The sequence below is a fragment of the Cebus imitator genome, unplaced genomic scaffold (genome assembly GCF_001604975.1).
Source record: "Cebus imitator isolate Cc_AM_T3 unplaced genomic scaffold, Cebus_imitator-1.0 Scaffold194, whole genome shotgun sequence".
Lineage (NCBI taxonomy): Eukaryota > Metazoa > Chordata > Mammalia > Primates > Cebidae > Cebus > Cebus imitator.
The window spans coordinates 1,490,741-1,518,739 of NW_016107509.1; the positions used below are offsets into that span (position 1 = coordinate 1,490,741).

General features: G+C 37.8%; 1 protein-coding gene across 2 annotated transcripts in view; it reads left to right on the plus strand.

Annotated features, from left to right (window-relative positions):
* Positions 1-27,999, plus strand: part of CUL5 (cullin 5) — a 107,413-nt gene that overhangs the window by 69,999 nt on the left and 9,415 nt on the right. For both annotated transcript variants that reach the window (XM_017547056.2, XM_017547057.2), the window contains exons 8-18: positions 787-880; positions 3,441-3,571; positions 4,159-4,266; positions 7,814-7,878; positions 17,823-17,955; positions 18,786-18,917; positions 23,754-23,877; positions 24,175-24,350; positions 24,913-25,074; positions 26,633-26,751; positions 27,686-27,809. In XM_017547056.2, the coding sequence (XP_017402545.1) occupies positions 787-880; positions 3,441-3,571; positions 4,159-4,266; positions 7,814-7,878; positions 17,823-17,955; positions 18,786-18,917; positions 23,754-23,877; positions 24,175-24,350; positions 24,913-25,074; positions 26,633-26,751; positions 27,686-27,809 (1,368 nt within the window). The remainder of the gene's footprint in view (positions 1-786; positions 881-3,440; positions 3,572-4,158; positions 4,267-7,813; positions 7,879-17,822; positions 17,956-18,785; positions 18,918-23,753; positions 23,878-24,174; positions 24,351-24,912; positions 25,075-26,632; positions 26,752-27,685; positions 27,810-27,999) is intronic.

Below are 27,999 nucleotides of genomic sequence, written 5' to 3' on the forward strand. Positions count from 1 at the left end.
TTCTCCTGCCTCAGCCTCCTGAGTAGCTGAGATTACAGGCACGCGCCACCATGCCCAGCTAATGTTTTGTATTTTTAGTAGAGACGGGGTTTCACCATGTTGACCAGCATGGTCTCGATCTCTTGACCTCGTGATCCACCCGCCTCGGCCTCCCAAAGTGCTGGGATTACAGGCTTGAGCCACCGCGCCCGGCCTGAAAAAAGTCTTTACTAAGTTTGTTTTTATTTATTTTTTGTTGTATGTGTGTTCGTGTATGTGTGTGATGCCACTTAACTGAGTTATGCATAGCAGTTTAAGTTTACTGCCCTCCTCACTCTCAATTAGACAGTGATTGCTTCAAGAGCAGGAATTATAGTTTATTCTTGTCTCATAAACACTTCTTTGGTGCCTGTACGTAGTAGGCATTCAATAATGGTTTGTTGAGTGAATGTATTCATACTTCTAGAATTTTATAACCTAATTCTAAAACAGGTTCTCTCCAGACAGGAAGAGTTAGTTAATCAGAGTTTGGTTTTGTATATTTTTAGTTTTTTTCTCCCCTCCTTGAGGACTTTTGTTAAAATTTCTAAAGAGAGCCTAAGTTCTATAGTTTTTTCCTTAGGGGAAAATATACTTTGGTAAACTAGTATAGCATATCCATCTTCAGTAATCCTATAGTAAAGGTAAGTGAAATCTACTTTCAGTATAATATTTTTCTGTTGAACAATATTGTTTTATTTTGTGAGTTTGAGTAGATTTGTGCTATATAGCTTATAGTAGCCTTGACTAATTTTTGATATATTTCAGCTCATGGAATGCTGTGTAAATGCCCTGGTGACATCATTTAAAGAGACTATCTTAGCTGAGTGCCAAGGCATGATCAAGCGAAATGAAACTGAAAGTAGGTAAAACATCACATAAAGTTTTCATAATCTTTTAAGAGGGTATCTTTGAAACAAATCACTTAGTAAGTTGCTCTGAGATGATTCTTTTCTACATAGATATATCTGTTAGAGTGAACTATGCTTAAGGAAAATGATAAAATATTTAGCACAGAGGCACTGCTAAAGAGTATATAAACTTAAATTTTAAGATGTTCCCCCTAAGCTGTCAAAATCTGTGTATGTGTATGGTGAATTTCCACTTTTTTTCTCAAAAACAGGACACTGCTTTTAAAGGCCAATTTGAACTGTAAACATATGTTTATGGATTAGAACTAGGTATTTGACTTTTGTGTGGAACCTATGGTGAATCTTTTTAGAAAGTAATAAAACACTTCATGTTATTAGTCTTCATTGCTATCCCCAAAAATACTTTATAAGATTTCTAAAGGATATTTTTAAATTACTTCAATGTTTTCTTAAAAGGGTATGTTTTGAGAGATAGCAAATATATAAAAAACTGAAAAAAAAATGCACATATACCTACTACACCAATAAAACTGCTTTTAACTTTTTTTTTTTTTTTTTTTTTGAGTCTCGCTCTGTCTCCCAGGCTGGAGTGCAGTGGCACGATCGCAGCTCACTGCAACCTCTGCCTCCTGGGTTCAAGTGATTTTTTTTTTTTTTTTTTTTTAAATCAACTTACTTCTGAGTTTCCAGATTTTATTACATCTAACTGCAAGGTCCTATTTAATTGCTAGTTGCATTTAAAGTACGTATTTCTATTCACTTAAGTTCATACACTTTTTAGGAGTAATTCAGTAGTAAAAAGCAAGCTGCTTTATTGGCATAAACAAAATACTTGTATTCTGTGTGCCAGTCTAATTATAGTTAACTCTGATCAATGTTGTACTATCTTCAAAAATATTTTATTTAATGGTAATCAGTACCCATGAGGTAGGGTTTTTGTGATGGTCAGTAAAGTGGCATAACATAAAGTGCTTTGTAAATTTTTATGAATATAGTTTTATATTATAATCTCTAATACAGTTGATTTTGTGATTACTACTCATTTTTGATGATGTGGCTGTATATTTAATATTGCAATCACCTTATGAAATATACTAATCTTGTGTGTAAATAAGTATTTCTTTGCATTGAAAATCAAATGACTCACTTTTTCTTTTGAGGCAGGGTCTCCTTGTGTTGCCCAAGTTGGAATGCGGTGGCACGATCAGAACTCACTGTGTCTTTGACCTCCTGGGTTCAAGCGATCCTCCTACCTCCCAGCCTCCTGAGTGTCTGGGACTACAGCTGTGCACCACCATGCCTGGCTAATTTTTGAATTTTTTGTAGAGGCAGAGCCTCACCATGTTGCCTAGGCTGGTTTCCACTGTGTCTGGCCAAATGAATGACCTTTTAAAGAAAGGAGTGGGATTTTACAGTATTTGATCACTTTTTAAAATTTTTTATTTTTCTGAGACAGGCTTGCCCTGTCACTCAGGCTGAGTGCAATGGTGCAGTCACAACTCACTGCAGCCTCAATTTCCTGGGCTTAAGCAATCCTCACACTTTAACCTCCCGAGTATCTGGGACCAAAGAAATGCACCACCACACCCAGCTAAGTTGTTTGTTTTTTTTTTTTAGTGGTAGAGATGGGTTTTGCCATGTTGCCCTGCTTGGTCTCTTTAACTCCTGGGCTCAAATGATCCTCCCACTTTGGCCTCCCAAACTGCTGGAATTACAATCGTGAGCCACCACATCCAGCCTGATCACTTTTAATTAGATTTTTTTTAACATAATTTTTAGACCAAGTTCAGTGGCTCAACCTGTGATCCTAGCACTTTGAGAGACCAAGGTGGGAGGATTGCTTGAGCCCCAAAGTTTGAGACCAGCTTTGGCAACATTGGGAGACCCTGTCTCTACAAAGTTACAGAAAACATTAGGCATGGTGACATGTGCCTGTGGTCCCAACTACTCAGGAGGGTAATGTGGGAGGATTGCATGCACCCAAGAGGTCAGGGCTGCAGTGAGCCATGATCATGCCACTGTACTCCAGCTTGGATAACAAAGTGGGACCCTATCTCAAAACAAACAAACAAACAAACAAACAAAAAACCCAACTACTCCAAAATCACATTGTATCCGCAGAGTACTATTAACATCACAAACTTTTATTTTTTTATTTTTTATTTTTTTTTATTTTTTTTGAGACGGAGTTTCACTCATGTTACCCAGGCTGGAGTGCAATGGCGCGATCTCGGCTCACCTCAACCTCTGCCTCCTGGGTTCAGGCAGTTCTCCTGCCTCAGCCTCCTGAGTAGCTGGGATTACAGGCACGCACCACCATGCCCAGCTAATTTTTTGTATTTTTGGTAGAGACGGGGTTTCACCATGTTGACCAGGATGGTCTCGATCTCTTGACCTCGTGATCCACCCGCCTCGGCCTCCCAAAGTGCTGGGATTACAGGCTTGAGCCACCGCGCCCGGCCGTTAACATCACAAACTTTTAACTAATATTTCTCTAAAGTCTTATTCTAGTAAATGAAATGATTACATGAATATGTTCTGTCCTTCCAGAGTTACATTTAATGTTTTCATTGATGGACAAAGTTCCTAATGGTATAGAGCCAATGTTGAAAGACTTGGAGGAACATATCATTAGTGCTGGCCTGGCAGATATGGTAGCAGCTGCTGAAACTATTACTACTGTAAGTTTTTTTCAATGGCAATGATAGATATATATCAAGGCTATTTTTTAAATGCAGAATTGAATAGTGAGTGGTTACCAGAGGCTGAGGGTAAAGGGACCAGAAGAGGTTGGTTAATGGGTGTAAAGTTATAGTTCAATAGCAAGAATAAATTTTGGTGTTCTGTTACACCCAGTAGAGGGGCTATAGCAAGTAACATTGTAGTGTATATTTCACGATAGCTGGAAGAGATTTTTTGTGTGTTGTTACCACAAATTAATAAATGAAGTGATGGATATAGTAGTTACCCCAATTTGATCATTATACTATATATACATGCATTGAAATATAACATTGTACCTCATAATAGGTATAGTTATGTATTAATTACAAATAAAAACATTAAATTGTTTTAAATGCAGAATTGGAAATAGTAATTGAAATGGCAAAACAGTAATATTGGAACACCTTTTAATTTTGTTTTTAAGAAACAATGTCCCCAGTTTTAAATGAATCTTATTAAAATTATGTTTATAGTTTCTCATTTTTTTGTGTGTTATTTATTCCTTTCCTTTTAAAAACTCAAATATAAAACCTTTTGTTTCTAGGACTCTGAGAAATATGTTGAGCAGTTACTTACACTATTTAATAGATTTAGTAAACTCGTCAAAGAAGCTTTTCAAGACGATCCACGATTTCTTACTGCAAGAGATAAGGTACATATTCCTATATATAAAAAAAACACTGCTTTAAAAGTTGTACTCTCATAATTTAGTAATCAGTTTGCATCATTTTACTATTATAAACTTAAAAACCTAGCAACTATTATTTTTCATCAGTGGAGGGCAACTATATTTGTTTTGTTTTGTTTGTAAGCATTGTAAGCATTTTTTAAGCATTGGGTAGCCTTATGAATTAGAATTTAGTTAGTTGCTTTTTTCTCATTTTTCCAAGAATATTTTTCTGTTTTTGAATATTACTGATCTGTTGAATTCCTGTTCATCCTTCCATTCAGACCCAGCTCAAAGAATACTTACCCTGGAACTTCTTGATATCCTGCTCCCTCCACAACTCATCCCAAGCAGAGTTGATTCCTTCATCCTTTGTCCTTTCATGGGGTTCCTTTGAGATTTTGTTATACTTATCCTTGTTTCCCAGGAAGCATTTGTGTTGCATACCCTCTTTTTCCATCCTTACTAGAATACGATAATGATAATGAAACACAATGCTGTCCTTAGCGTTGATCTTTTTTAGTGTAGTAAACCTATAACAAGAAATTGCTGTTAGTTTTTTCTCTTCTTTGACTACTTTTCATTACTTCCTAAGTTTGAATGATTCTAAAAAGACAACTTTGTCCAGTAGGATTTTTTTCTCACTCTTTTTTTCTATTTTAATTTCTTTTCTTCTGTTTTTTTGAGATGAGGTTTCGCTCTTGTTGCCGAGGCTGGAGTGCAGTGGTGCAATCTCAGCTCACTGCAACCTCCCCTTCTTGGGTTCAAGCAGTTCTCCTGCCTCAGCCTCCCACGTAGCTGAGATTACAGGCGTCCACCACCACGCCCAGCTAATTTGTATTTTTAGTATAGTTGGGGTTTCACTGTGTTGGCCACAATGGTCTTAAACTCCTGACTTGGCCTCCCAAAGTGTTGGGATTACAGGTGTGAGCCACCACACCTGGCCCCTTTTTGTCTATTTTAGAACAAATAAATAAGTAGATAAAGTAGCAAAGGAGTTAAGGGAGTATAGACATGATAGAGTGGTGTGAAGTCTTAAGTTGAGTAGCCTGCAAAGGCTTCATGGGAAGCCAGGTCATGTAAGACTCTGAGCCGTGGTAAGGAGTTAGTTTTTACTGTGAATAGGATGGAAAGTCATTTAAAATTTTTAAACAGAATGGTAGGATGTGATTTATGTATTAACAGGATCGCTCTGGCTGTTGCAAAAAAATAGACTGAAGGGAAGAAAGAAGGAGGAATACCATTTAAGAACTTATTTGACATGAGCCATCACCCTGGTGGTGGCTCTCCCTTTAAATCATGTTCCTTGCGAACTCTTCACCTGCCCTGATGCTTTCTCAGTTCTGTCATCTCACTGGTAAAGGAAATAAACCTATCCATCTTCTCACATAGTTACCTATTTTCTTGTTTTTTGTTTTGTTTTGTTTTGTTTTGTTGTTGTAGCAAGAGCACCCAACGTCTACTTATTTACCATGATTCCAATATAGAATATAATTTCGTTTTATTTATTTATTTAGAGACAGGGTCTTGCTCTGTCACCCAGGCCAGAGTGAGTGCAGTGGCACAAACTGGTTCATTGGAGCTTCATCCTGCCTGCGCTCAGGTAATGCTCCCACCTCAGCCTCCTGAGTAGTAGCCAGGACTACAGGCACGCACCACTTTTGGCTAATTTGTAATTTTTTTGGTAGAGATGAGCTCTTACCATGTTGCCCAGGCTGGTCTTGAACTCCTGGGCTTAAGTGATCCATCCACCACAACCTCCCAAAGTGCTGGGATTACAGGCATAAGCCCCCTCGCTCAGCCCAGTATAATTTCACTACCTGTAGTTTTCATGCTGTACATTAGCTCTCTAGACTTTCATCCTGAGTATCTGCTACTTTGTATCATTTGACCTACATCTCCCTTTTTCTTTTCTGCCTATTTCGCCACTGGTTACTACTCTTTTGTCCCTCTCTCTGTATATTTGAATTTTTTTTAAGATTCCACGTATAGGTGAGATCATGCAATATTTTTCTTTCTGTGGCGTATTTCACTTAGCATAAGGTCTTCCAGTCTTCCATAGTTTATATGTACCAGTTTCTTTATCCATTGATGGACTTTGAAGTTGTGTCCATATTTTGGCTACTGAGAATAATGCTGCAGTGAATGTGGGACTGCAGTTATCTTTATGAAGTGGTAATTTAATTTCCTTTGGGTATGTGCCTAGAAGAGGGATTGCTGAGATTATGATTATATTATGAATATAGACTATTCAGGATTTGCTGTTGAATCAGATGTAGAATGTGATAGAGACTAGTCAGGGATGACACTCAGATTTGTGTTCTGATCCGTTAGAAGGATGTGTTCGCTGCGATAGGGAAGACTAAGAGAAACTGGTTTTGGAGGGATGGTTGCAGAGTGATCAGAAACTCAGTTTTAAATAAGTTAAATTTGAAATATCTGTTAAACATCCATATGGTAATGAGTGAGGACAGAAAAGAGGACAGATCCAAGGATTGGCCTAGGGCATTCTGATATTTTATTGTTAGAAAAATGAAGAGTCATCGTTCATGAGAAGGAAAGAATGACCAGGAGAATGTTATGTGCTAAGCGACAAGTGAGAAAAGTGCTTTCAGGAGGAGGGTATGATCTGCTGTTTAAAATGCTGTTGATAAATCAAATAAGATGGAGATTAACCATTATCTTCAGCAACATGGAAGTTACCAGTGACTTTAGCAAGAACAGTTGTGTAGGCTGGGTGCAGTGGCTGACACCTGTAATGCAGCACTTTGGGAGGCTGAGGTGGGTGGATCACTTAAGGTTGGGGTTCGAGACCAGCCTAGCCAACATGATGAAACCCTGTCTCTACTAAAAATACAAAAATTAGCCAGGTACAGTGGTGCGTACCTATAGTTTCAGCTACTCAGGAGGCTGAGGCAGGAGAATCACTTGCACCCAGGAGGCCAGAGTTGCAGTGAGCTGAGCCAGCCTGTGTGACAGAGCGAGACCCTGTCTCAAAAAAAAAAAAAAAAGAAAACAACAAAAAAAGACCTCACTTGAGGCCAGGCACGTGGGCTCATGCTTGTAATTGCAGCACTCTGGGAGGTCAAGGCAGGCAGATCACCTGAGGTCAGGAGTTTGAGAGCAGCCTGGCCAACATAGTGAAACCTTCTTTCTACTAAAAATAGAAAAGTTAGCCAGGCGTGGTGGCAGGCACCTGTAATCCCAGCTACTTGAGAGACTGAGGCAGGAGAATCGCTTGAACCTGGGAGGCGGAGGTTGCAATGAGCCAAAATCACGCCACTGCACTCCAGCCTGCGTGACAGAGTGAGACTTTATCAAAAAAAAAAAAAAAAAGAAAACCTCACTTGAGAATATTGATAATTATAATATGACAAAGAACATGCTCAAGTCTTTGACTAGGCAAATTCTGTCTAGCAGATATACTATTAGAAATAAAAACTGGCATATTTTTATGTGTTTTAGGGTGTATAAAACTTTGTATGTTTTAAATATTAAAAATAACTATTTTATTACAAATTATTTTTTGCAGGCATATAAAGCAGTTGTTAATGATGCTACCATATTTAAACTTGAATTACCTTTGAAGCAGAAGGGGTAAGTTTTTAAAAACCATACTTTAAAATACTTAAATTTTTTTGTGTGTAATATGGGTTAACTAGGTATACAAGGTACCTTGTTAGGTTTGTTTTTGTTGTTAGTTTTGTGACTTTTGCTGCTTTTGGCTATTAAAGTCCATTTATAATTTTTTATTATTTTACAATTTAAAAATTGATTATTTTTTCAAGTAGAAAAAAATATTTTATTCCTAATCTTTTAGGACCTTTGCTTGATTGTTTTTCCCTCATTAGTGACTAATAGTATTCTATTACTTAAAGAAGCATAGAAAATGACTCAGTTTACCATAATGATATAAAAAGAACTCCGTTTTAATGTAAATTTTGCTATTACTGTTTTTAAAAAATTGTTCTATAATTGGTAAGATGAATATGCCTGTGCTAAGTGTAGCTTATGGAAAATCTGACAACTGAAATTTGTGAAATAAATCTGAGCTAGTTATAGCACTTTGAGAGTAGTACAAAATCGCAATAAAGGTTAATTGAAAAAAATCTTTCGATGTACTTGTAGCTAAGAATTACCATTTTAAAGAAATTTTATATATAATGTTAAAATACTTGAAAAATACTGAAAAATAGCATTTCTTAAGGAAAAGCAATCAAGTATTTTTCATTTAGTGTTTTCATTTTGTCTTTTTTGAGCAGTGTACGTTGCTTGATGTGGAAGTAGTACGTAGTATGATGGTGGAAGACATTCTGAGTCATACCATATTATACTGACATGTTTTAGAAAGGCATATATTATGTTCTTTTTTATAAACTGTGAAATATGTGAAACGTATAGCACTACATCTTGGCCATCTCTTCGCATGACTAGATAGAGACCTTCTTCATTCTCTTTCACCCAAGTTTGCTTGCTTGCTTATTTATTTATTTATTTATGACAGGGTTTTACTCTGTCACCCAGGCTGGAGTGCAGTGGTGTGATCTCAGCTCACTGCGACCTCCACCTCCCAGGTTCAAGCAATTCTCCTGCCTCAGCGTCCCGAGTAGCTGGTGTTACAGGCACATGCCACCGTGCCCAGCTAATTTTTTTGTATTTTTAGTGGAGACGGGGTTTTGGCCAGGCTGGTCTCCAACTCTTGACCTCAAGTGATCCGCCTGCCTTGGCCTCCCAAAGTGCTGGGATTACAGGTATGAGCCACTGCACCCAATCCCGAGCATATTTTTTTTTTTATGAATTTTTTTATGAAAATGTTCAAATTTACAACAGAGTTACTATAGTTGCTTTATCAAATATGTATCTATTTAGGTCCATCAGTCAACTTTTTAAGTGCATTTCTAAAGAAATTGCAGACATCAGTAACCTTCAGTCCCTAAACACTTCAGCATGCATTCATTGAATTTGATGTTTATGTTTTTAGGTAAATTTTACATATAGTCCCATGCATAAATCTTAAGTGTACATTTGAGTCAGATTTGACAAATGCTTATACCCCATTAACATGTATGCTGTTTTTAACATTCTAGAGAATTACCTCATGTCTATTCACAGTCAGTCCCACCCACCTCCTTCCAGAGATATCTGCTGTCCTGATTATTTCCCCCAATATGGATTAGTTTTGCCTAATCTAGGACTTTGTATAAATGGAAGCACACACTATGTACTTTTTGTGTAAAGCTTCTTTCATTCAGCATTGTGTTTTTGAAATTCTTTTATGTTTTGGCATGTAACAGTAGTTTGCTTTCCAAAGTGGTTACTCTGTTTTAGACTTACACCAACAGAGTATGAGAGTACCAGTTGATCGTCACTCTCACCAGTGTTTAGTGTTCTTTTAATTTTAGTCATTTGGGATGTATGTAGTAGTATCTTAATATTTTAATTTTCCATCTGCCTCATGACTCTTGATGTTGAGCAATGTTTCATCTTTTTTTTTTGCCATTCTTTTATTTTCCTTTATCAAGGGTGATCGTAGCTCACTGCAGCCTCCACCTCCTGGGCCTAAGCAGTCATCCTGGTTCAGCCTCCTGAGTAGCTGGGACTGACTAATTTTTTTTAGAGATAAGGTCTTGCGATGCTGCTGAGGCTGGTCTCAAACTGCTGGCCTCAAAAGATCCTCCTGCCTCAGCCTCTCACAGTGTTGAGATTACAGACATGAGCTACCATGCCCAGCTCTTTTGCCCATAATTAAGTGGATTCTTTGTCTTTGTTGTTGAGCTGTAAGAGTTCTTTATATATTCTTGTACTAGATCCCTATCAGATGTATGATTTGCCAGTATTTTCTCCCATTCTGTAAGTTATCTTTTCATTTTCTTGATCTATCCTTTGATGCACAAAAGCTTTTAATTTTGATAAAGTTCAATTTACCTATATTTTTCTTTTGTTGATTTTGCTTTTGGTTTCATATTTAAATCAGAAAGATTTATTGTTATGTTTTCTTTTAAGAGTTTTATAGGGCCGGACACGGTGGCTCACACCTGTAATCCCAGCACTTTGGGAGACCAAAGCACGTGGATCACTTGAGGTCAGGAGTTCAAGACCAGCCTGGCCAACATGGTGAAATCCTGCCTCTACTAAAAGTGAAAAGAAGTAGCCAGGCGTGGTGGTGCATGCCTGTAATCCCAGCTACTTGGGAGGCTGAGACAGGAGAATCATTGGAACCCGGGAGGTGAAGGTTGCAGTGAGCCAAGATCGTGCCATTGCACTCCAGCCTGGGCAACATAGTGAGACTTCGTCTCAACAACAAAAAAAACTTTTATAGTTTTGGCTTTTATATTTAAGTCATTGATTTTTGAGTTAGTTTTTGTATATGGTGTGAGAGGGCCAATTTCATATTTTTGCATGTGGATATCCAGTTGTTCCAGCACTCATTGAACAGTCTTTGCTCCATTATCAAAAATCAGTTGGTCATGGATGTATGTGTTTATTTTTGAATGCTTAGGTGAATTCCATTGGTCTATATATTTGTCCATATGCTGGTAACCACATTGTTGTGATTTACTACAGCCTTGTGATAAGCTTTAAAAGCAAGACGTGTGCATGTTTCAACTTTGTTCTTTTTCAAGGTCATTTGGCTATTTGAGTTCCCTTCTAATTCCATATGAATTTGAGAATCAGCTTTTCCATTTCTGTGAAAAAGACCTTTGAACTTTTGATAGGAAATGCATTGAACTTATTAATGTTATGTCTCCCAATTATGAAAATGGAATTTCTTTTCATTTGTTTTTTAGATTTCTTTCAGCAATGTTTTGCAGCTTTCAGTGTACAAGTCTTCCACTTTCTTGGTTAAATTTATACTTTGGCATTTTCTTTGGATGCTATTGTAAGTGGAATTGCTTTCTTTTCCTCCTCTCCTTTCCTCTCCTCTCTTTCTTCTTCTTTCTTCTTTTTTGAAGATAAGGTCTACTGTGCCACTGAGGCTGGAGTGCAGTGGCGCAGTCACGGCTCACTGCAGTCTTGCCCTCCGGGGCTCAAGTGATTCTCCTACCTCAGCCTCCTGAGTAGCTAATTAGGTTCAGGCCGCCACACCTGGCTAATTATTTTTTGTAGAGACAGTCTGTCACTATGTTGCCCAGGCTGGTCTTCAACTCCTGGACTCAAGTGGTCCTCCCGCCTTAGCCTCTCAAAGTGCTAGGATTACAGGCAGGAGCCACAGTGCCCAGCCTGGAATTGTTTTCTTAATTTCCTTCTAGATTGTTCATTGCTGGTGTATAAAAACACAAATATTTTTTTTTCTGATTTTTTTTTTTTCATACAGGGTTCCTCTCTGTCACCTAGGCTGGAGTGCGATGGCATAATCACAGCTCACTGCAGCTTTCACCTCCTGGGCTCAAGCAGTCCTCCTGCCTCCACCTCCTGAGTAGCTGGGACTACAGGCCCATACCACCATGTCTGGCTAATTTTTTTTGAGACAGGGTCTTGCTATGTTGCCCAGCCTGGTCTTGAATCCCTGGGCTCAAGTGAGCCTCCTGCCTCTGCCTCTCAAAGTGCTAGAATTACAGGCATGAGCTACCGTGCCCAACCACAAATAATTTTTATGTGTTGATTTTGTACTTTGCTGCTTTCCTAAATTGATGTATTAGCTCAGAAAGCTTTTTTGTAGATTCTTTCAGCTTTTCTGTATATAAGGTCATGACATCTGCAAATAGAAATTCTTTAACTTCTTCCTTTCCAATTTGGATCTATTTTCTTTCTTTGCTCTGCCTAATTGCTCTGACTGGAACATCTACTACAGTAACAATGGCAGGGGTAAATTCAGGCATCCTTGTCTTATTCCTGATTTAAGGGCATTTGGTCTCAGTTTTTTGCCATTATATTGTTTTATATTGGTTTTTCATAACCTCATTATGCTGAATAGCAGCATGGCATTCTGTCTGGTAGATGTACTGTACCTTATTTAACTGGTTCTTTATTGCTGCATTAAGTAGTTCTGATATGTTGCTATTACTATTAGTGCTACAGATGATAGTATTGCACATTTAGTATTTGTGAATCTTTATCTACAGGATAGATTCCCAGAAGTGAGTACTGCTGGGTTTCTCTTTGTTTTCTGATTCTAAGGTCCTACCTTTAGCTCCACATTAAAGTAGAACATTTCTAGCCTGGGTGCCATGGCTAATGCCTGTAATCTCAGCACTTTGGTAAGCCAAGGTGGGAGGATTGTTTGAGGCCAGGAGTTAGGACCAGTCAGGGCAACATAGTGAGACTCATCTCTACAAAAGGTTTCAAAAATCACATGAGCATGATGGCACACGCCTGTAGTCCTAGCTATTCAGGAGAATTGTTTGAACCCAGAATGTGACGGCTGCCGGGAGCTATGATGGCACCACTGCACTCCAGCCTGGGCAGCAGAGTGAGACCCTGTCTCATAAAGTAGAAAATTTCTGTGCAGTAGAATACGTATCATTAGCTGATCCAGGCAGTAGAATAGGTGGTGTGGCTATTGGAAATGTGGAGGGGGTAATGTTCTAGAATAGGCTTGTCTAACCCACAGGCCACGTGAGACCCAGGGTCGCTTTGAATGTGGCCCAACACACATTTGTAAACTCCTGTAAAACATTGAGTCTTGTTGGCAATTGGTTTTTTTTCTTTAACTCATCATCTGTCATTAGTGTTAGTGTATTTTATGTGTGGCCCGAGATAATCCTTCCATTGTGGCCCAGGAAAGCCAAAAGATTGAACAGCCCTGTTTTAGAAGAATAAACTGGTAGTAGCATCTAAGTTATTTAGGAGACTTGCTTATGAGAAGGAGTGGAGTAGTTTGTGGTGGACCAATGCTTCTCCTGAGAACAACTAGAAAATCAGGTAAATGTAGAAAATAGTAATTTCATGTTATGTAAGAGCTACAGAAAAAGATATGACGAAGAATTGAAATATACAGAAATGCCAGATAAACCTTTCAGAGGTTACTTGAGGATTTGTAACTGTTTCCTAAGGAGAAGCAGCAGCTGAGAATGTAGGTTTGGCCCAGGCTAAGCAGTACTGCTGGGGGCAGTAGATGTTTTGGTGGTCAGGACTGGAGTAACAAAACCCATTGGACACTGAATTGAAAGTCCAGGAGGGACATTCCTTCTATTAGCTAACCCTGGAGAGATGGACTGATTTCCTTTCATAACAGAACAAAGGGTGAACCCATTCTTAATGCAGGATAACATCATCTTATGTCTGTGTGGTTCTTTTATATACAGTGTCCAGTATTCAGTACATTGCTAGTCCTATGAAGACAGAGAAATTGATTTAATTAAAAGAAAAATCATTTTAGAAGCAGATTCTCAGGTGATCCTGATGTTGGAATTAACACATAAGGACTTTAATTAGAACTAATAGCTTCCCCACAGTGAGAAGCCACAACATACCCAGTATGTTGACTAAAATAAAAAAGACAGATACAACAAGTGTGGGTAAGGATCTGGAAAAACTGGAATGATATTGTTGGTGGTGCACCTTCTGTGGAAACAGTTTGGTAGTTCCTCAAAAAGTTCAGCATAGGCTTGTCCAAGTGCAGTGGTGTTTACAACTAATTGATCACAACCAGTTATAGATGTAGTTGTTTTCTCCACTCCCGCTGCTTCGCTTGACTACCCTTAAAAAACAAAATAAACAACGGCCGGGTGTGGTGGCTCACACCTGTAATCCCAGCACTTTGGGAGGCTCAGGCGGGTGGATCACAAGGTCAAGAGATGGAGACCATCCTGGCCAACACAGTGAAACCCCATCTTTTTAAAAAGAAAAAAAAATAAACAAAAGAAGTTCAACAGAGTTGTACAGCCCAACCGTTGTACTCTGAGGTGTATACCAAAGAGAAATGAAAACATACTTTCATTCAAAAATATGCACATAAATATTCATAGTATAGTGGCAGTACTCTTAATAGCCAAAAAGTGTAAACAACCGGATGTCCATTAGCTGCATAGATAAGCAAAATGTGCTGTATCCATACAGTGGAATATTATCCAGTCATAAGAAAGGAGTTGTTATTCTGCTATATGCCACAAGATAGATGAACCTTGAAAACGTTCTAGTGATTCAGGTAAGCCAGACACATAAGGACAAATTTTGCATGAATAGAATTGTATAAGGTATCAAGGACAGGCAAATCCATTGAGACAAAAAGTAGAATAAAAGTTACCAGGGGATGGGGAAAGGGAGATGGGAAGTTACTGTTCCATGTATGCAAGATTTCTGCTTGGGATAATGAAGAAGTTCCGGAAATAGATGGCAGTGATGTTTGCACAGCATTGTGAATGTACTTAATGCCACTGAATTTTACAGTTAAAAATGATTAAAATGATTATTCTGTTTTACTCTCAATAAAAGATACATGTTAAAAAAGGGAATGAACAAACTGATACATGCTATGACACATGGATGAATCTTGAAAACTCGATGCTAAGTAAAAGAAGCAGGTCACAAGATACTACTTACTGTATAACATTTATCTGAGATATCCAGATTCAGCACATCCATAGAGTAGACTAGTTGTTGCCCAGGCCTTCGAGGTGAGAGGAGATTAGCTAGAGAATGGGATTTGAATGCTAGCAGTTATGACGTTTCTTTTGGGGATAATGAAGATGTTCTAAAATTTTGTTATAGTGATGGTTACACAACCCTGTGAATATACTTTAAAAGCACTGAATTGTATATTTTGAGTGAATTGTATGCTTTGTGAATTATATCTCAGTAATTATTAATAAGCTTAGATAATAGATAGCAATGAAGAAACAATACATATTAATGGACACATAGGTGGAAATTGTTATCTGAGGAAAGAAAGTGTCTAAAACCATATATAATTGGAATCATAGAGCATAGAAAAGAGGATATTAATCAATATTTGAAGTAGTATTGACCAAAATTGATTAGATTTAAGAGTGTCTGTGAATCCAAGTGGGATCAATACAAATTAAACCATTCCTAGGTACATCACAGTAAGCAGCTTAAAGCTGACAACAATAATAAAACTTTTAAAACAGCCACGGGGGAAAAAATAACACACTACCTTCAAAGAAACAGTATAAGACAAATAGCTGTAATCCCAGCTACTTGGGAGGCTGAGTAATGAGGATTGCTTGAGCCTAGGAGTTAAAGACCAGCCTGAGCAATGTAGCAAGATGTCCATGTCAAAACAAAAATAAGAACTGATGGCTGTCCCCTCAACAGGTTGAATGAAGGCAGGAAGGTAGATCGCTTGGATAGTTACAGTAGCTCACACCTGGGCCAGGCATTGCAAGGAGAAGTGGATGGATTCTCATTAAGTTAATGGAGTGTGGATACTTTCAAGAAAATCCATTTCTAAATTTTCAACCTCACATTCACTCTTTTCTAAAATTGCGCCCTGTGATGGAAGTATCATTGCAGCTTTTCCTTTCTAGTTCTTTCACAATTACCCATTTCCGCTTTGCAAAGAAAGGCATATCTTTCTTGATTCTTGCTGTGGTGCTTTGCCTCAGAATGTGACAACCTTCAGATTGCCTAAGACAGGAATATTTTGAAATACTGGTATTGATGTACATAAAATTAATTTCTAGTGAATTAGGTATCAGATCCTAGTCAGATAGTTTCTACCTCTTTGCTTTCAGCACAGTTGATGTTAGCTATTATTTTTGTTGTTTTTTTATTTTATTTTTTCCATTCCTCACCTCACTGATGTTAGCCATTATTTAAATATGCATCATTAAAAGTAATTTTTAATATTAGATTAGTGTGGATTTTTTTGTTTTGCAAATGGCTCAGGAGGTGCTCAAATAATTGGATGACATCATAAGCAAAACTCTAGTCCCATCTACTTATTTATGTGAGTAAGATTTCTCAGGGCAAAGACAAACTTATAAAAATAAAATAAATAGAATCTATGCTGATTCCTGGATTTATAATTGGGAAGAAAAAAGTTTCATCTGCCCCGCTAAGAGTCGATACATGTAGTCTACTTTTACATATGCATATTTTTTGTGTATATGTATGCACAGTATAACTGTTGTTTAGATGATTTGTATACTTACAATTTGTATAGCTCAATCCTTGGAAAACAATACTTGACTTTTATAAGCATAAGAAATTTCAAAATCTTGATTTATTTGTGTATATTTTTAGAGAAGTAGGCTAAAAAATAAGACTTTCAAGCATAAAGATACAGTATACTGCTGGGTGCAGTGGCATGTATTTGTACTCCCAGCTGCTTGGAAGGAGTTTAGCCTGTACAACTTAGTGAGACCTTGTCTCAATTTTTTAAAATTGTGTGTGTGTGTGTGTGTGTGTGTGTGTGTGTGTGTGTGTGTGTCTGTTATTTTTTTAAAAACAACAATATGCCATGTTTAAATTTGTATCAAGAGCCAGGCGCAGTGGCTCACGCGTTTAACCCCTGCAGTTTTTTGGGAGGCTGAGGCAGGTGGATTACCTGAGGTCAGAAGTTTGAGACCAGCCTGGCCAACATGACAAAACCCCATCTCTACTAAAAATATAAAAATTAGCCAGGCATGGTGGCAGGTACCTGTAATCCCAGCTACTTGGGAGGCTGAGGCAGGAGAATTGCTTGAACCCGAGAGGTGGAGGTTACAATGAGCCAAGATTGCATCATGCACTGCAGACTTGGGGACAAGAACAAAACTCCATCTCAAAAAAAAAAAAAAATTGTGTCAGGAAAGTGAAATGGAGATACAGATTCTTCATTGCTTAGGAAGAATTCATGTACAGTTTTTATTTTTAATGAATAATCGTAGATATATCATCATTATGGAATGTGGGTTATATAAGATACATTTCAAAGAGTGAAATAACAGTTTTAACATGTTAATAATAAAAAGTTTTAAATGTTAACATAAATGTCCAATAATTTAACAGTTTTTCAAAAGTATTTTAACAGATCTCTCAACAAAATATTTTAAATATCATTGCCAAGGTCAGCACTACGGTGAGGCAAGAAGGCACCTAGAGTGCAAAATTAAAAAAATTTTTTTGAGGCAGAGTCTTGCTCTGTTGCCCAGGCTGGAGTGCAGTGGCTCTATCTCAGCTCACTGCAACCTCTGCCTCCTGGATTCAAGCGATTCTCCTGCCTTAGCCTCCCAAGTAGCTGGGATCACAGGTGCGTGCCACCATGCTCAGCTAAGTTTTTGTATTTTTAATAGAGATGAGGTTTCACTGTGTTAGCCAGAATGGTCTTGATCTCCTGACCTTGTTATCTGCCTGTCTCAGCCTTCCAAAGTGCTGGGATTACAGGCATGAGCCACTGCACTGGCCTGGAGTGTAAAATTCAAGGAGACTCTTAACGCTCAGGGTTCTGCAAGTGCCATGTCAGCACTTAGGGGAACCTAACAGTGAGTGTCTCCCTAAATTAGGCACCCTAGATACGTTGCTTGCTTATCCTAGTTCCAAACCTGGTCATCAGACTACTTAACATAAGAAATTTGCTTGTGAATAATTGGATTTAGAAAAAAATATTTGCAAACATCAATCATTTTTCCATCAACTGCTTTTAATTTGTTTTTTAGGGTGGGATTAAAAACTCAGCCTGAGTCAAAATGCCCTGAGCTGCTTGCCAATTACTGTGACATGTTGCTAAGAAAAACACCATTAAGCAAAAAACTAACCTCTGAAGAGATTGAAGCAAAGCTTAAAGAAGTGGTACATGATTTTTTTAAAATTTCAACTTTTAAAATTACCTTACTTTGAATTTGTGTTTTGCTTACAGGACTTTCTGTAATAGTACCAATTTTAAAATGTGTATCTGTAAAGAACTAATGTTATGAAGTTTTACAGTACAAGACATCTAAGGGGGGGTATTTTTTCTTCTGAAAATTTTTATTCATAGCTTCTTGAAGGAAATACCATTTAATTCCTCTCCTTTCATGATTATTTTTAGGAATTAAATTGTAGCTACTAATACAGGACTTATCATTTCAACAAATTTGGAATGATAGTTGAAAGATTGGGAGTTTTTTACTCCTTGCATTTTGTGAGTCCAAGATAGATAGCTAAGAATGAGTGAGAGTAGACTAAGTAGTTGCTTTCATTTTTGTCACCCCAGTTAGTGTAATGATGTAAGCCCAGAAATACAAACAAGAAAAAAATGAGAAGATATTGGGCAAGTGTAGACAAAAAGGCCCAGAGAGATCATTAGTGGCAGAAAAATAAAAGTGGAAAAGATAATTAGAAGAGAAACTTGGGTGAAGAAAACCACTGATTTTTTTAATGTAAAGTATATCATTGCAATTTATGTAAAATCTAAAAAACTGATATTTAGAGTGACTAAAAATTTATTTGGTTATGGTCTCAATTTTGCTAACCTTTAAAGTAGTATATTAGGACTGGGTATTTCTCACAGATAATTTATTAGGTCTTTATATGTACATAAAAATTTCTGACTTTTGACAATTGGTGGATATAGAAGGGTCTAAATTCGAGAGATGGCTAAGAGTATATAAGAATTGAAAGTAACTTTGTTTTTCATACAGCTCTTGGTACTTAAGTATGTACAGAACAAAGATGTTTTTATGAGATATCATAAAGCTCATTTGACACGACGTCTTATATTAGACATCTCTGCCGATAGCGAAATTGAAGAAAACATGGTAGAGTGGCTAAGAGTAAGTAAATTTTAAAAAATATTTTGTTTTCTAATATAGTACATCATTTATATATGTGCTTAACTAATACATTTTGACAATATTGTTAATGTCAAAGAAGTAGGAAACATTTTATAAGAATATAGTGTCATTTAGGCCAGTGCAGTGGCTCATGCCTGTAATCCCAGCACTTTGGGAGGCTGAGGCAGGTGGATCACCTGCAGTCAGGAGTTCAAGACCAGCCTGGCCAACATGGCAAAACCCCGTCTCTACTAAAAATACAAAAATTAACTGGGCGTGCTAGTGCACGCCTGTAATCCCAGCTGCCTAGGAGGCTGAGGCAGGAGAATCACTTGAACCCAGGAGGTCGAGGTTGCAGTGAGCTGAGATCACGCCATTGTACTCCACCCTGGGTGACAGAGCGAGACTCCATTTCAGAAATAAAGCATGTAGCATCAATTATTTAAAATAAAGTGATAGCTAATAAAGTAATTTTCTTAATACTTTTAGTAAAGCGTTTTTGTTTTTGAGTTGTTTCTACTGTTTCTCATTTGTACCTCAACTCATTTAAACTGACCTTATTAATAAGTAGACTACAGGACAAATTATTTTTAAGGTATTTTCAGTACTAAATGCTTAACTTTAGAGATGTTTATCAATAAATAATAACATTAAATACTTCTATATAGCAAAAAGAATATTTAAATGATGGCCTATTTAGGGTAAATCAATGCTGATTATAACTAAATTCCCATATAAAATACTTTGAGTTTGTTTTTTTATTTTAACTATTAAAGTAAATGTCTTTCATTTCTGTGTATGTATATATCTCTGTCTCCGTGGAGAGAGAGAGTGGGAGTACGCACACATGAGAGAGAGCTACAGATTTTTTAACTTACAGGTAGCCTTCAAATGGCAATGTGGGATAGTAAAAATTACTGCGCTAACAAACTGCATAGTAGAAAAAAGAATTATTCTGTGACTTTTAAAAACTATTGTCAAAAGATTCAGAACTCTTACTGTCACTTATAAATATATAGGAAAAAGGGAAAAATAGCAAAACTGATATATATTTACTACGAGAAACCTTTAGAATTAAATTATTTCTTTTTTGTTTGGCAACAGAGTCTTGCTGTGTTGCCTAGGCTGGATTGCATTGGTGCGATCTTGACTCAATGAAACCTTCGTCTCCTGGATTCAGGCAAATTTCCTGCCTCAGCCTCCTAAGTAGCTGAGGCTACAGGCTTATGACATGATGCCTGGATAATTTTTATATTTTTAGTAGAGACAGGGTTTTGCTTCTTGGCCAGGCTGATCTTGAACTCCTGGTCACAAGTGATCCACCTGCCTTGGCCTCCTAAAGTGCTGAGATTACGGGCATGAGCCGCCATGCATGGTCTACTTTATTTCTTTGTTAAAAAAGATATCAAGACCCAACAGTAAAATGAGAAATAAGGCCAGGCATAGTGGCTCACACCTGTAATCCAGCACTTTGGGAGGCTGAGGTAGGCAGATGGCTTGTGCTCAGAATTCAAGACGACCCTGGGCAACATAGTGAAACCCCATCTCTTTAAAAAATAGAAAAATTAGCTGGGTGTGGTGGCATGTACCTGTAGTCCCAGCTGCTTGGGAGACTGAGGTGGAAGGATCACCTGAGCCTGTAAGATGGAGATTGCAATGAGCAGAGATCATACCTGCCTGGGCAACAGAGTCAGATTCTAACACACAGACACACACACATGGCAAATAATTAAAAATTGGCAAAGGATTCGAATTGACAGCTCTTCACAGAAGATACACAAATGGCCAATAAGTGCGTGCAAAGATACTCAACATCATTAGTCATTAATGTAATGGAAGGAGAGGCTCAACGTGGTAGCTCTTGCTTATAATCACAAATACTTTGGAAGGCAGGGGTGGGAGGATTGCTTGAAGCCAGGAGTTAGAAACCACCCTGGGCAACATAGCAGTACCCCATCTCTACAAAAAATACAAAAATTAGGCATGGTGATGTATACCTGTAGTTCCAGATACTCAGGAGGCTGAGATAGGAGGATTGCTTGAGCCCAGAAGTTCAAGGTTTGCAGTGAGCTGAGGTCATGCCGCTCACTGCCCTGCAGCCTGGGCACCAGAGCGAGACCCTTTCTCAAAAACAAACAAACAAAAAATCACTTTGGAGGCCAAGGTGGGCGGATCACCTGAGGTTGGGAGTTCAAGACCAGCCTGACCAACATGGTGAAACCCCGTATTAAAAAAAAAAAAATCACATGGAGATACTACTTTATTCCCACTAGGGAAGCTAAAATAAAGACAGACAGTAACAAATGTTAGTAAGGAAGAGGAGAAATCGGAACCTTCTTAAGTTTCCAAAAGGGATGTAAGATGGTGCAGCCACTTTAGAAAACTGTTGGGCAGTTTTAAAATGTTAAACATAGAGTTGACTCAGCAATTTCACTCTTAGGTAATTCATTTGAAGAGAAAGGAAAGCATATGTTTCATGTAAAAACTTGTAAACAAATGTTCATGGCATTACTACTATTAATAGTCAAAAAGTGGGCTGGGCAAGGTGGCTCACGCCTGTAATCGCAGCACTTCAGGAGGTGGAGGCGGTCAGATCACAAGTTTAGGAGTTTGAGACCAGCCCGGCCAATATGGGGAAACCCGGTCTCTGCTAAAAATACAAAAATTAGCTGGGCGTGGCGGCACGCACCTGTAGTCCCAGCTAGTCAGGAGGCTGAGGCAGAAGAATCACTTGAACATGGGAGGCAGAGGTTGTAGTGAGCTGAGATCGCAGCACTGCATTCTAGCCTGGGTGACAGAGCAAGACTCCGTCCTCCTCAAAAAAAAAAAAGTAGTCAAAAAGTGAAAACAAGCCAAAATGTCAGTGAACTAATATATAAACAAAATGTGATTAATCCATACAATGGAATATTTTTTGCAATAAAAAGAAATGAAGTACTAATACCTGCTACAGCATTAGATGAACTTTGAAAACATAATGCTAAGTGAAAGAAGCCAATCTCAAAAGACAGTATCATATCATTCCACTAATATGAAATGTCTGGAATAGGCAAATCCACAGAGACAGAAAGTAAATTAGTGAATTCCAGGAGTTGGGGCTGGGAGGGGAATGAGGAGTGACTGCAAATAGTATGGGGTTTCTTTTTGGAGTGATGAAAATGTTCTAAAATTATATAATGGTGATGATTGCACAGCTCTGTGAATATGCTAAACTTCACTAAGTTGTATATTTTGTTTTTATTTATGTTTTTTAAGGCAGAGTTTCACTCTGTTGCCCAGGCTGGAGTACAGTGATGCGATCTGGGCTCACTGCAACCTCCGCCTCTCGGGTTCAAGCGATTCTCCTGCCTCAGCCTCCTGAGTAGCTGGAATTACAGGCACGTGCCACTACGCCCAGCTAATTTTTGTATTTTTAGTAGAGAATGGAGTTTTACTATGTTGGCCAGGCTGGTCTCGAACTCCTGACCTCAGGTGATCCACCCACCTTGGCCTCCTAAATTGCTGGAATTACAGGTGTGAGCCACCACACTTGGCCAAATTATATACTTTGAAAGGGTGAATTTTATGGTAGATAAATTATCTGTGTCAGAAAAGCGTTCATGAAGAGTAGTTTAAATAGTTCTTGCCTTTATGTAACTTTGGCAGAGTAAGCATCTTTTCTTTGCCTTGGAGAGTTGTCACACCCCTGTAATTTGGATCAGTTTCTAGCATTTTATCTATTGGGCTTTCAGTGTCATGAAATACTGTGAATTCCTTTATAGCATTTTTGCCAGGATCACTTCCTCTAGGGTATCTTATCTTTTTTGTCACTTACCACTTTTCTCTTTTATGTCGATAATTTGCCTTCACTAAGATCCTCAACACTGGCATTATCAGCCTGACAATCACAGTCAGCTTTCTTCTATAACTCCATTTATGTTCTATTTTATTTTCATTTCCAGCATTATCACTTTTCAGTTCTTCAGTGTACTTTTTTTATCTTTGTGTGCCATTACCTTCTTTGATTATTCTTTTTTTGTGAGTTGTCATGTGGGTTAATTACTGGAAGATAAAGTGCAATGAAACTACACACTTTGTTGTCTGTGGTTGAACTGAATAAACAAATGACTAATAGATTGTGTTTATGTTTTTAAAAAAAATTTAAAAAAAAAATTTTTTTTTAAGAGACAGTATCTTCTTCTGTTGCCCAGACTGGAGTGCAGTGATACAATCAGAGCTCAAATTCCTGGGCTCAAGTGTTCCACCCACCTCAGCCTTCCAAATAGCTGGGACTATAGGCAGTATGCCACCACATCCCGCCAACTTTTAAAATTTTTTTGTAGTGATGGAGTCTCACTATGTTGCCCAGGTTATTCTCAAAATCCTGGCTTCAAGTGATTCTCCTGCCTAAGACTCCCAAAGTTGCTGGAATTACAAGTGTGAACTACCATACCAGGCCAATTAATAGATTTTCATAGCAATATTGTGATTTGTCACTATTATTTTTGTCACGATTTGTGGATCGAGGAGCTAGAAATAGAGTTTTTACTTCATGCAGTTTCATTATTACATAGTGTCAACTGAAGGTTGAGCTTTGTTCTTGGGGAATTGGTATTATTTAGCTGTACTGTGGTAACTGAAATTCATACATACAAGAATTGTGCAAAGCAGGGACCCCTTGCAATATCCTGTTTTGTTTCAGAGAAGCAAATTTCATAGGTATTAGATGATAAACATTCTAATAAGAGAGAAAAATTTTGTATTAAAACATCTAAGACTTAGTTTTTCCATTAAATTTTTTCTCAGTAGTATATCAGATTATGTATTTATTATCTCTTCTGTCTTTGGATTTTATAGGAAGTTGGTATGCCAGCAGATTATGTAAACAAGCTTGCTAGAATGTTTCAGGACATAAAAGTATCTGAAGATTTGAACCAAGCTTTTAAGGAAATGCACAAAAATAATAAGTTGGCATTACCAGGTATTATTTTATAATTACATATATATTTTTTTAACTGAAAAAAATCCTTGTTTTCTGTTAAATTAAAAATAAACCTCAGCAGTAATATATCAAAAGATGTTATGAAGTCCATTTCCTTGGAAACAGCCATCAAAGCAGTGGGTTGATTTACAAATCTTTATTTCACAACAAAAGGACACTTTAAACAAAAGTTTTACAGTCTTAATGATTTTTCAACAAAAGTTACCCTGTATTTATTTTGAATTTTATCCATTGTTAACGTAAATTTCTTCATATTCTTGATATTCTTGTCTATAGCTGATTCAGTTAATATAAAAATTCTGAATGCTGGTGCCTGGTCAAGAAGTTCAGAGAAAGTCTTTGTCTCACTTCCTACCGAACTGGAGGACTTGATACCGGAAGTAGAAGAATTCTACAAAAAAAATCATAGTGGTAGAAAATTACATTGGCATCATCTCATGTCAAATGGAATTGTAAGTAGATAGTATGTTTGTTACTTCAGCTTTCCATTTGGATGAAAGTAGCAGGACTTCACAGAAGAATTACTTAAACAAAATAGAATTTTGCCTCGCTAATGTGTGAAAGTTTGAGCAGAAATGGTTAATTTTTTTCATGAAGTTGTTAGGAACATAAGCTTCTGGTTACATCATCATGGGTAAGATACTGCCCTTGTCTACAGAATTCAGTGTGATCCCAACTATCTCAGTCTTCCTGCCAACAGAAAGGGAAAGGTGAAGGTAGCTTATACCTTTATTTAGGGACAACTTCTAGAAGTTTTCCTCCATCATTTCCATTTGCATCACATTGACCAGTATCAGTCTATCAGTCACATGGCCACATTTTGTTACATGGAAAGAAGAGATGAGCATGTATTGTGGGCAGCCATTAACATATGCTAAAATGTTTATTACCATGAAAGAAAGAGTAGACTTTGGAAGACAGCAATCTTTTTCATATATAAATTCATGTCATAGCTAGTCCTCATAAGATAATTATCATGAGATTCTTATTAAAAATCTATTTTATCTATTATAGATAACATTTAAGAATGAAGTAGGTCAATATGATTTGGAGGTAACCACGTTTCAGCTCGCTGTGTTGTTTGCATGGAACCAAAGACCCAGAGAGAAAATCAGCTTTGAAAATCTTAAACTTGCAACTGAACTCCCTGATGCTGAACTTAGAAGGACCTTATGGGTTGGTTTATGTTTTTGTTTGTTTTTTAAGATTGTATCCTCTCATGTAGCAGTAAATATATGATTGGCTTGCAATATATTATTAAATTCATAACCGTCTCAAAATGTCTTACAATCAAGAAAAATAGAGGCCGGGCACGGGGGCTCACGCCTGTAATCTTAGCACTTTGAGAGGCCAAGGCAGGCAGATCACTTGAGGTCAGGAGTTCTAGACCAGGCTAGCCAACCTAGTGAAACCCCATCTCTACTAAAAATACAAAAATTCACCCAGCTTGGTGGCGGGAGCCTATAATCCCAGCTACGCAGGAGGCTGAGGCAGGAGAATTGCTTGAACCCTGGAGGTGGAGGTTGCAGTGAGCCAAGATTGCGCTACTACAGAGTGAGACTCTTGTCTCAAAAAAAAAAAAAGAAAGAAAGAAAAATATACTAATGAGATATTTATTGAAAAAATAAATTGAAAATAGGCAATTTACCAAGGCAGAGAAAGTGCTTCAAATAAAAGGAGAGGCCAGGAGCAGTGGCTAATGGCTGTAATCCTAGCACTTTGGGAGGCCAACGCGGGAGGGGAGGATTGCTTGAACTCAGGAGTTTGAGACTAGCTAGGTAAAATAGTGGGATTCCATATCTTTTAAAAAAAAGCAAATTAGCCAGCTTGGTGGCTGTATCCCAGCTACCTGGAAGGCTGAGGTAGAAGGATTGCTTGAGCCCAGGAGGATGCAGTGAGTCACAATCATGCCACTGCACTCCAGCCTGGGTGACAGTGGTGCAGTCTTGGCTCACTGTAGCCTCCGCCTCCCAGGTTCAAGCAGTTCTGCCTCAGCCTCCCGAGTAGCTGGGATTACAGGCACGCATCACCACGCCCAGCTAATTTTTTTTAGTAGAGATGGGTTTTCACCATGTTGGCCAGGATGGCCTTGATCTCCTGACCTCATGATCTGCCCACCTCAGCCTCCCAAAGTGCTGGGATTACAGGTGTGAGCCACTGTGCCCAGTGAAAAAAAATTTAAAAAGAAAGATTGAGTTGGTATTTAAGTGTTACCTTTGAGAAATGTGACCACCTATGTACTTTTTTGTTTATTTGTTTGTTTTTGTTTTTTGAGACAGAGTTTTGCTCTTGTTGCTCAGGCTGGAGTGCAATGGCACAGCCTCAGCACACTACAACCTCTGCCTCCTGGGTTCAAGCAGTTCTCCCACCTCAGCCTCCCAAGTAGCTGAGATTACAGGCATGAGCCACTGCACCTGGCCTGAAGTTCCAAAATTAATTACTACCTGTAGATGAAGGAGCTGGTATATAACTGCCAGGTGGTGTTTACTGTGGTCCTATGTGACCAGTTTCTTGTCTTACTGTAAAGAGAGCATTTATTGCTTTTTCATAACCAACTCTTTTCACCTCCTCCCTTTCCTCATTATGCATTCAAATATTATATTCATGGAAGTACCAAACATTTTAAGTTTGTGTTTGTAATCCTTTTCTTGCCTGTGTTGATTATGTTGTAGAATTGATCTTAGTGTTCCATACTGTTTTTAGATGCTAATTGTTTTCTCTTTATTCTTCATAGTCTTTAGTAGCTTTCCCAAAACTCAAACGGCAAGTTTTATTGTATGAACCTCAAGTCAACTCACCCAAAGACTTTACAGAAGGTACCCTCTTCTCAGTGAACCAGGAGTTCAGTTTAATGTAAGCTTCATGTTGGTTGATCTAAAACAAAAACATCTTGTTTGAATTTTAGCACTTTGTTTTTTGGAAAATAATTATTTTCCTTACATTATATTTAAAACATAAATATATACTGTCATCACTGTAAACTTGCATCATTTAGTTGTTTATGGAAAATATTAATCAGATGTTTACTTCTTTACTATATTTTCCATGGATACATTTTTGGTCTTTGACATTATACTATATTATATTGCATTTCATCTTTCAGGCTGATACCCTTTTGTACTCTAAAGCAACTTTATTCAGACAAAGCGTTTTTGTTGTTGTTGTTAAGATCCAGTTAGCAGATAACATTGAATCATAACCCATGTATCTTTAATTAGCTAGTCACTTTTATGGCAATATAAAATATTAACTTTATTTTTATAGAGAGTGTAATCACTCATTAACAGGTTAGTTATCATGTTTAAGGAAAATACAGAGTTTGTTTTAAAGTAGTATGTAGGCTGGGTCCGGTGGCGCACGCCTGTAATCCTAGCACTTTGGGAGGCCAAGGCGGGTGGATCATGAGGTCAAGAGATCAAGACCATCCTGGCCAACACGGTGAAACCCCCGTCTCTACTAAATACAGAAAAATTAGCTGGGTGTGATGGCACACACCTGTAGTCCCACCTACTCTGGAGGCTGAGGCAGGAGTATTGCTTGAACCCAGGAAGCAGAGGTTGCAGTGAGCCGAGATAGCGCCATGGCACTCTGGCCTGGTGACAGAGCAAGACTCCATCTCAAAAAAAAGAAATAAATAAAGCAATATATAGGCTATTTGTCATTTTTCCTTTAAACAGTTATGATATTTTTAGAATATTTCTAAAGATTTTCTCTCAGACATTGTTGCTGTAATAGGATTTTAAAAGTCTTTTTCACCATAAAATATTCGATTCAATTCTTTTTGTAGAAAAAATGCAAAAGTTCAGAAAAGGGGTAAAATCAACTTGATTGGACGTTTGCAGCTCACTACAGAAAGGATGAGAGAAGAAGAGAATGAAGGAATAGTTCAACTACGAATACTAAGAACCCAGGTTTGTAATATTGACAGAATGTCTGAAGTTTGAAAAACCTTAGTTTTCTTTTTTCTTTTTTAAATTTTGAATCCTTTTTTGAATTGAAAAGCATGTAGGGGCCAAGTGTACTTTGGGAGGCTGAGGCAGGAGGATTGCATGGGTAACAAAGTAAGATCTTGTCTCAATCAATTTTCTAAAAATACATTGA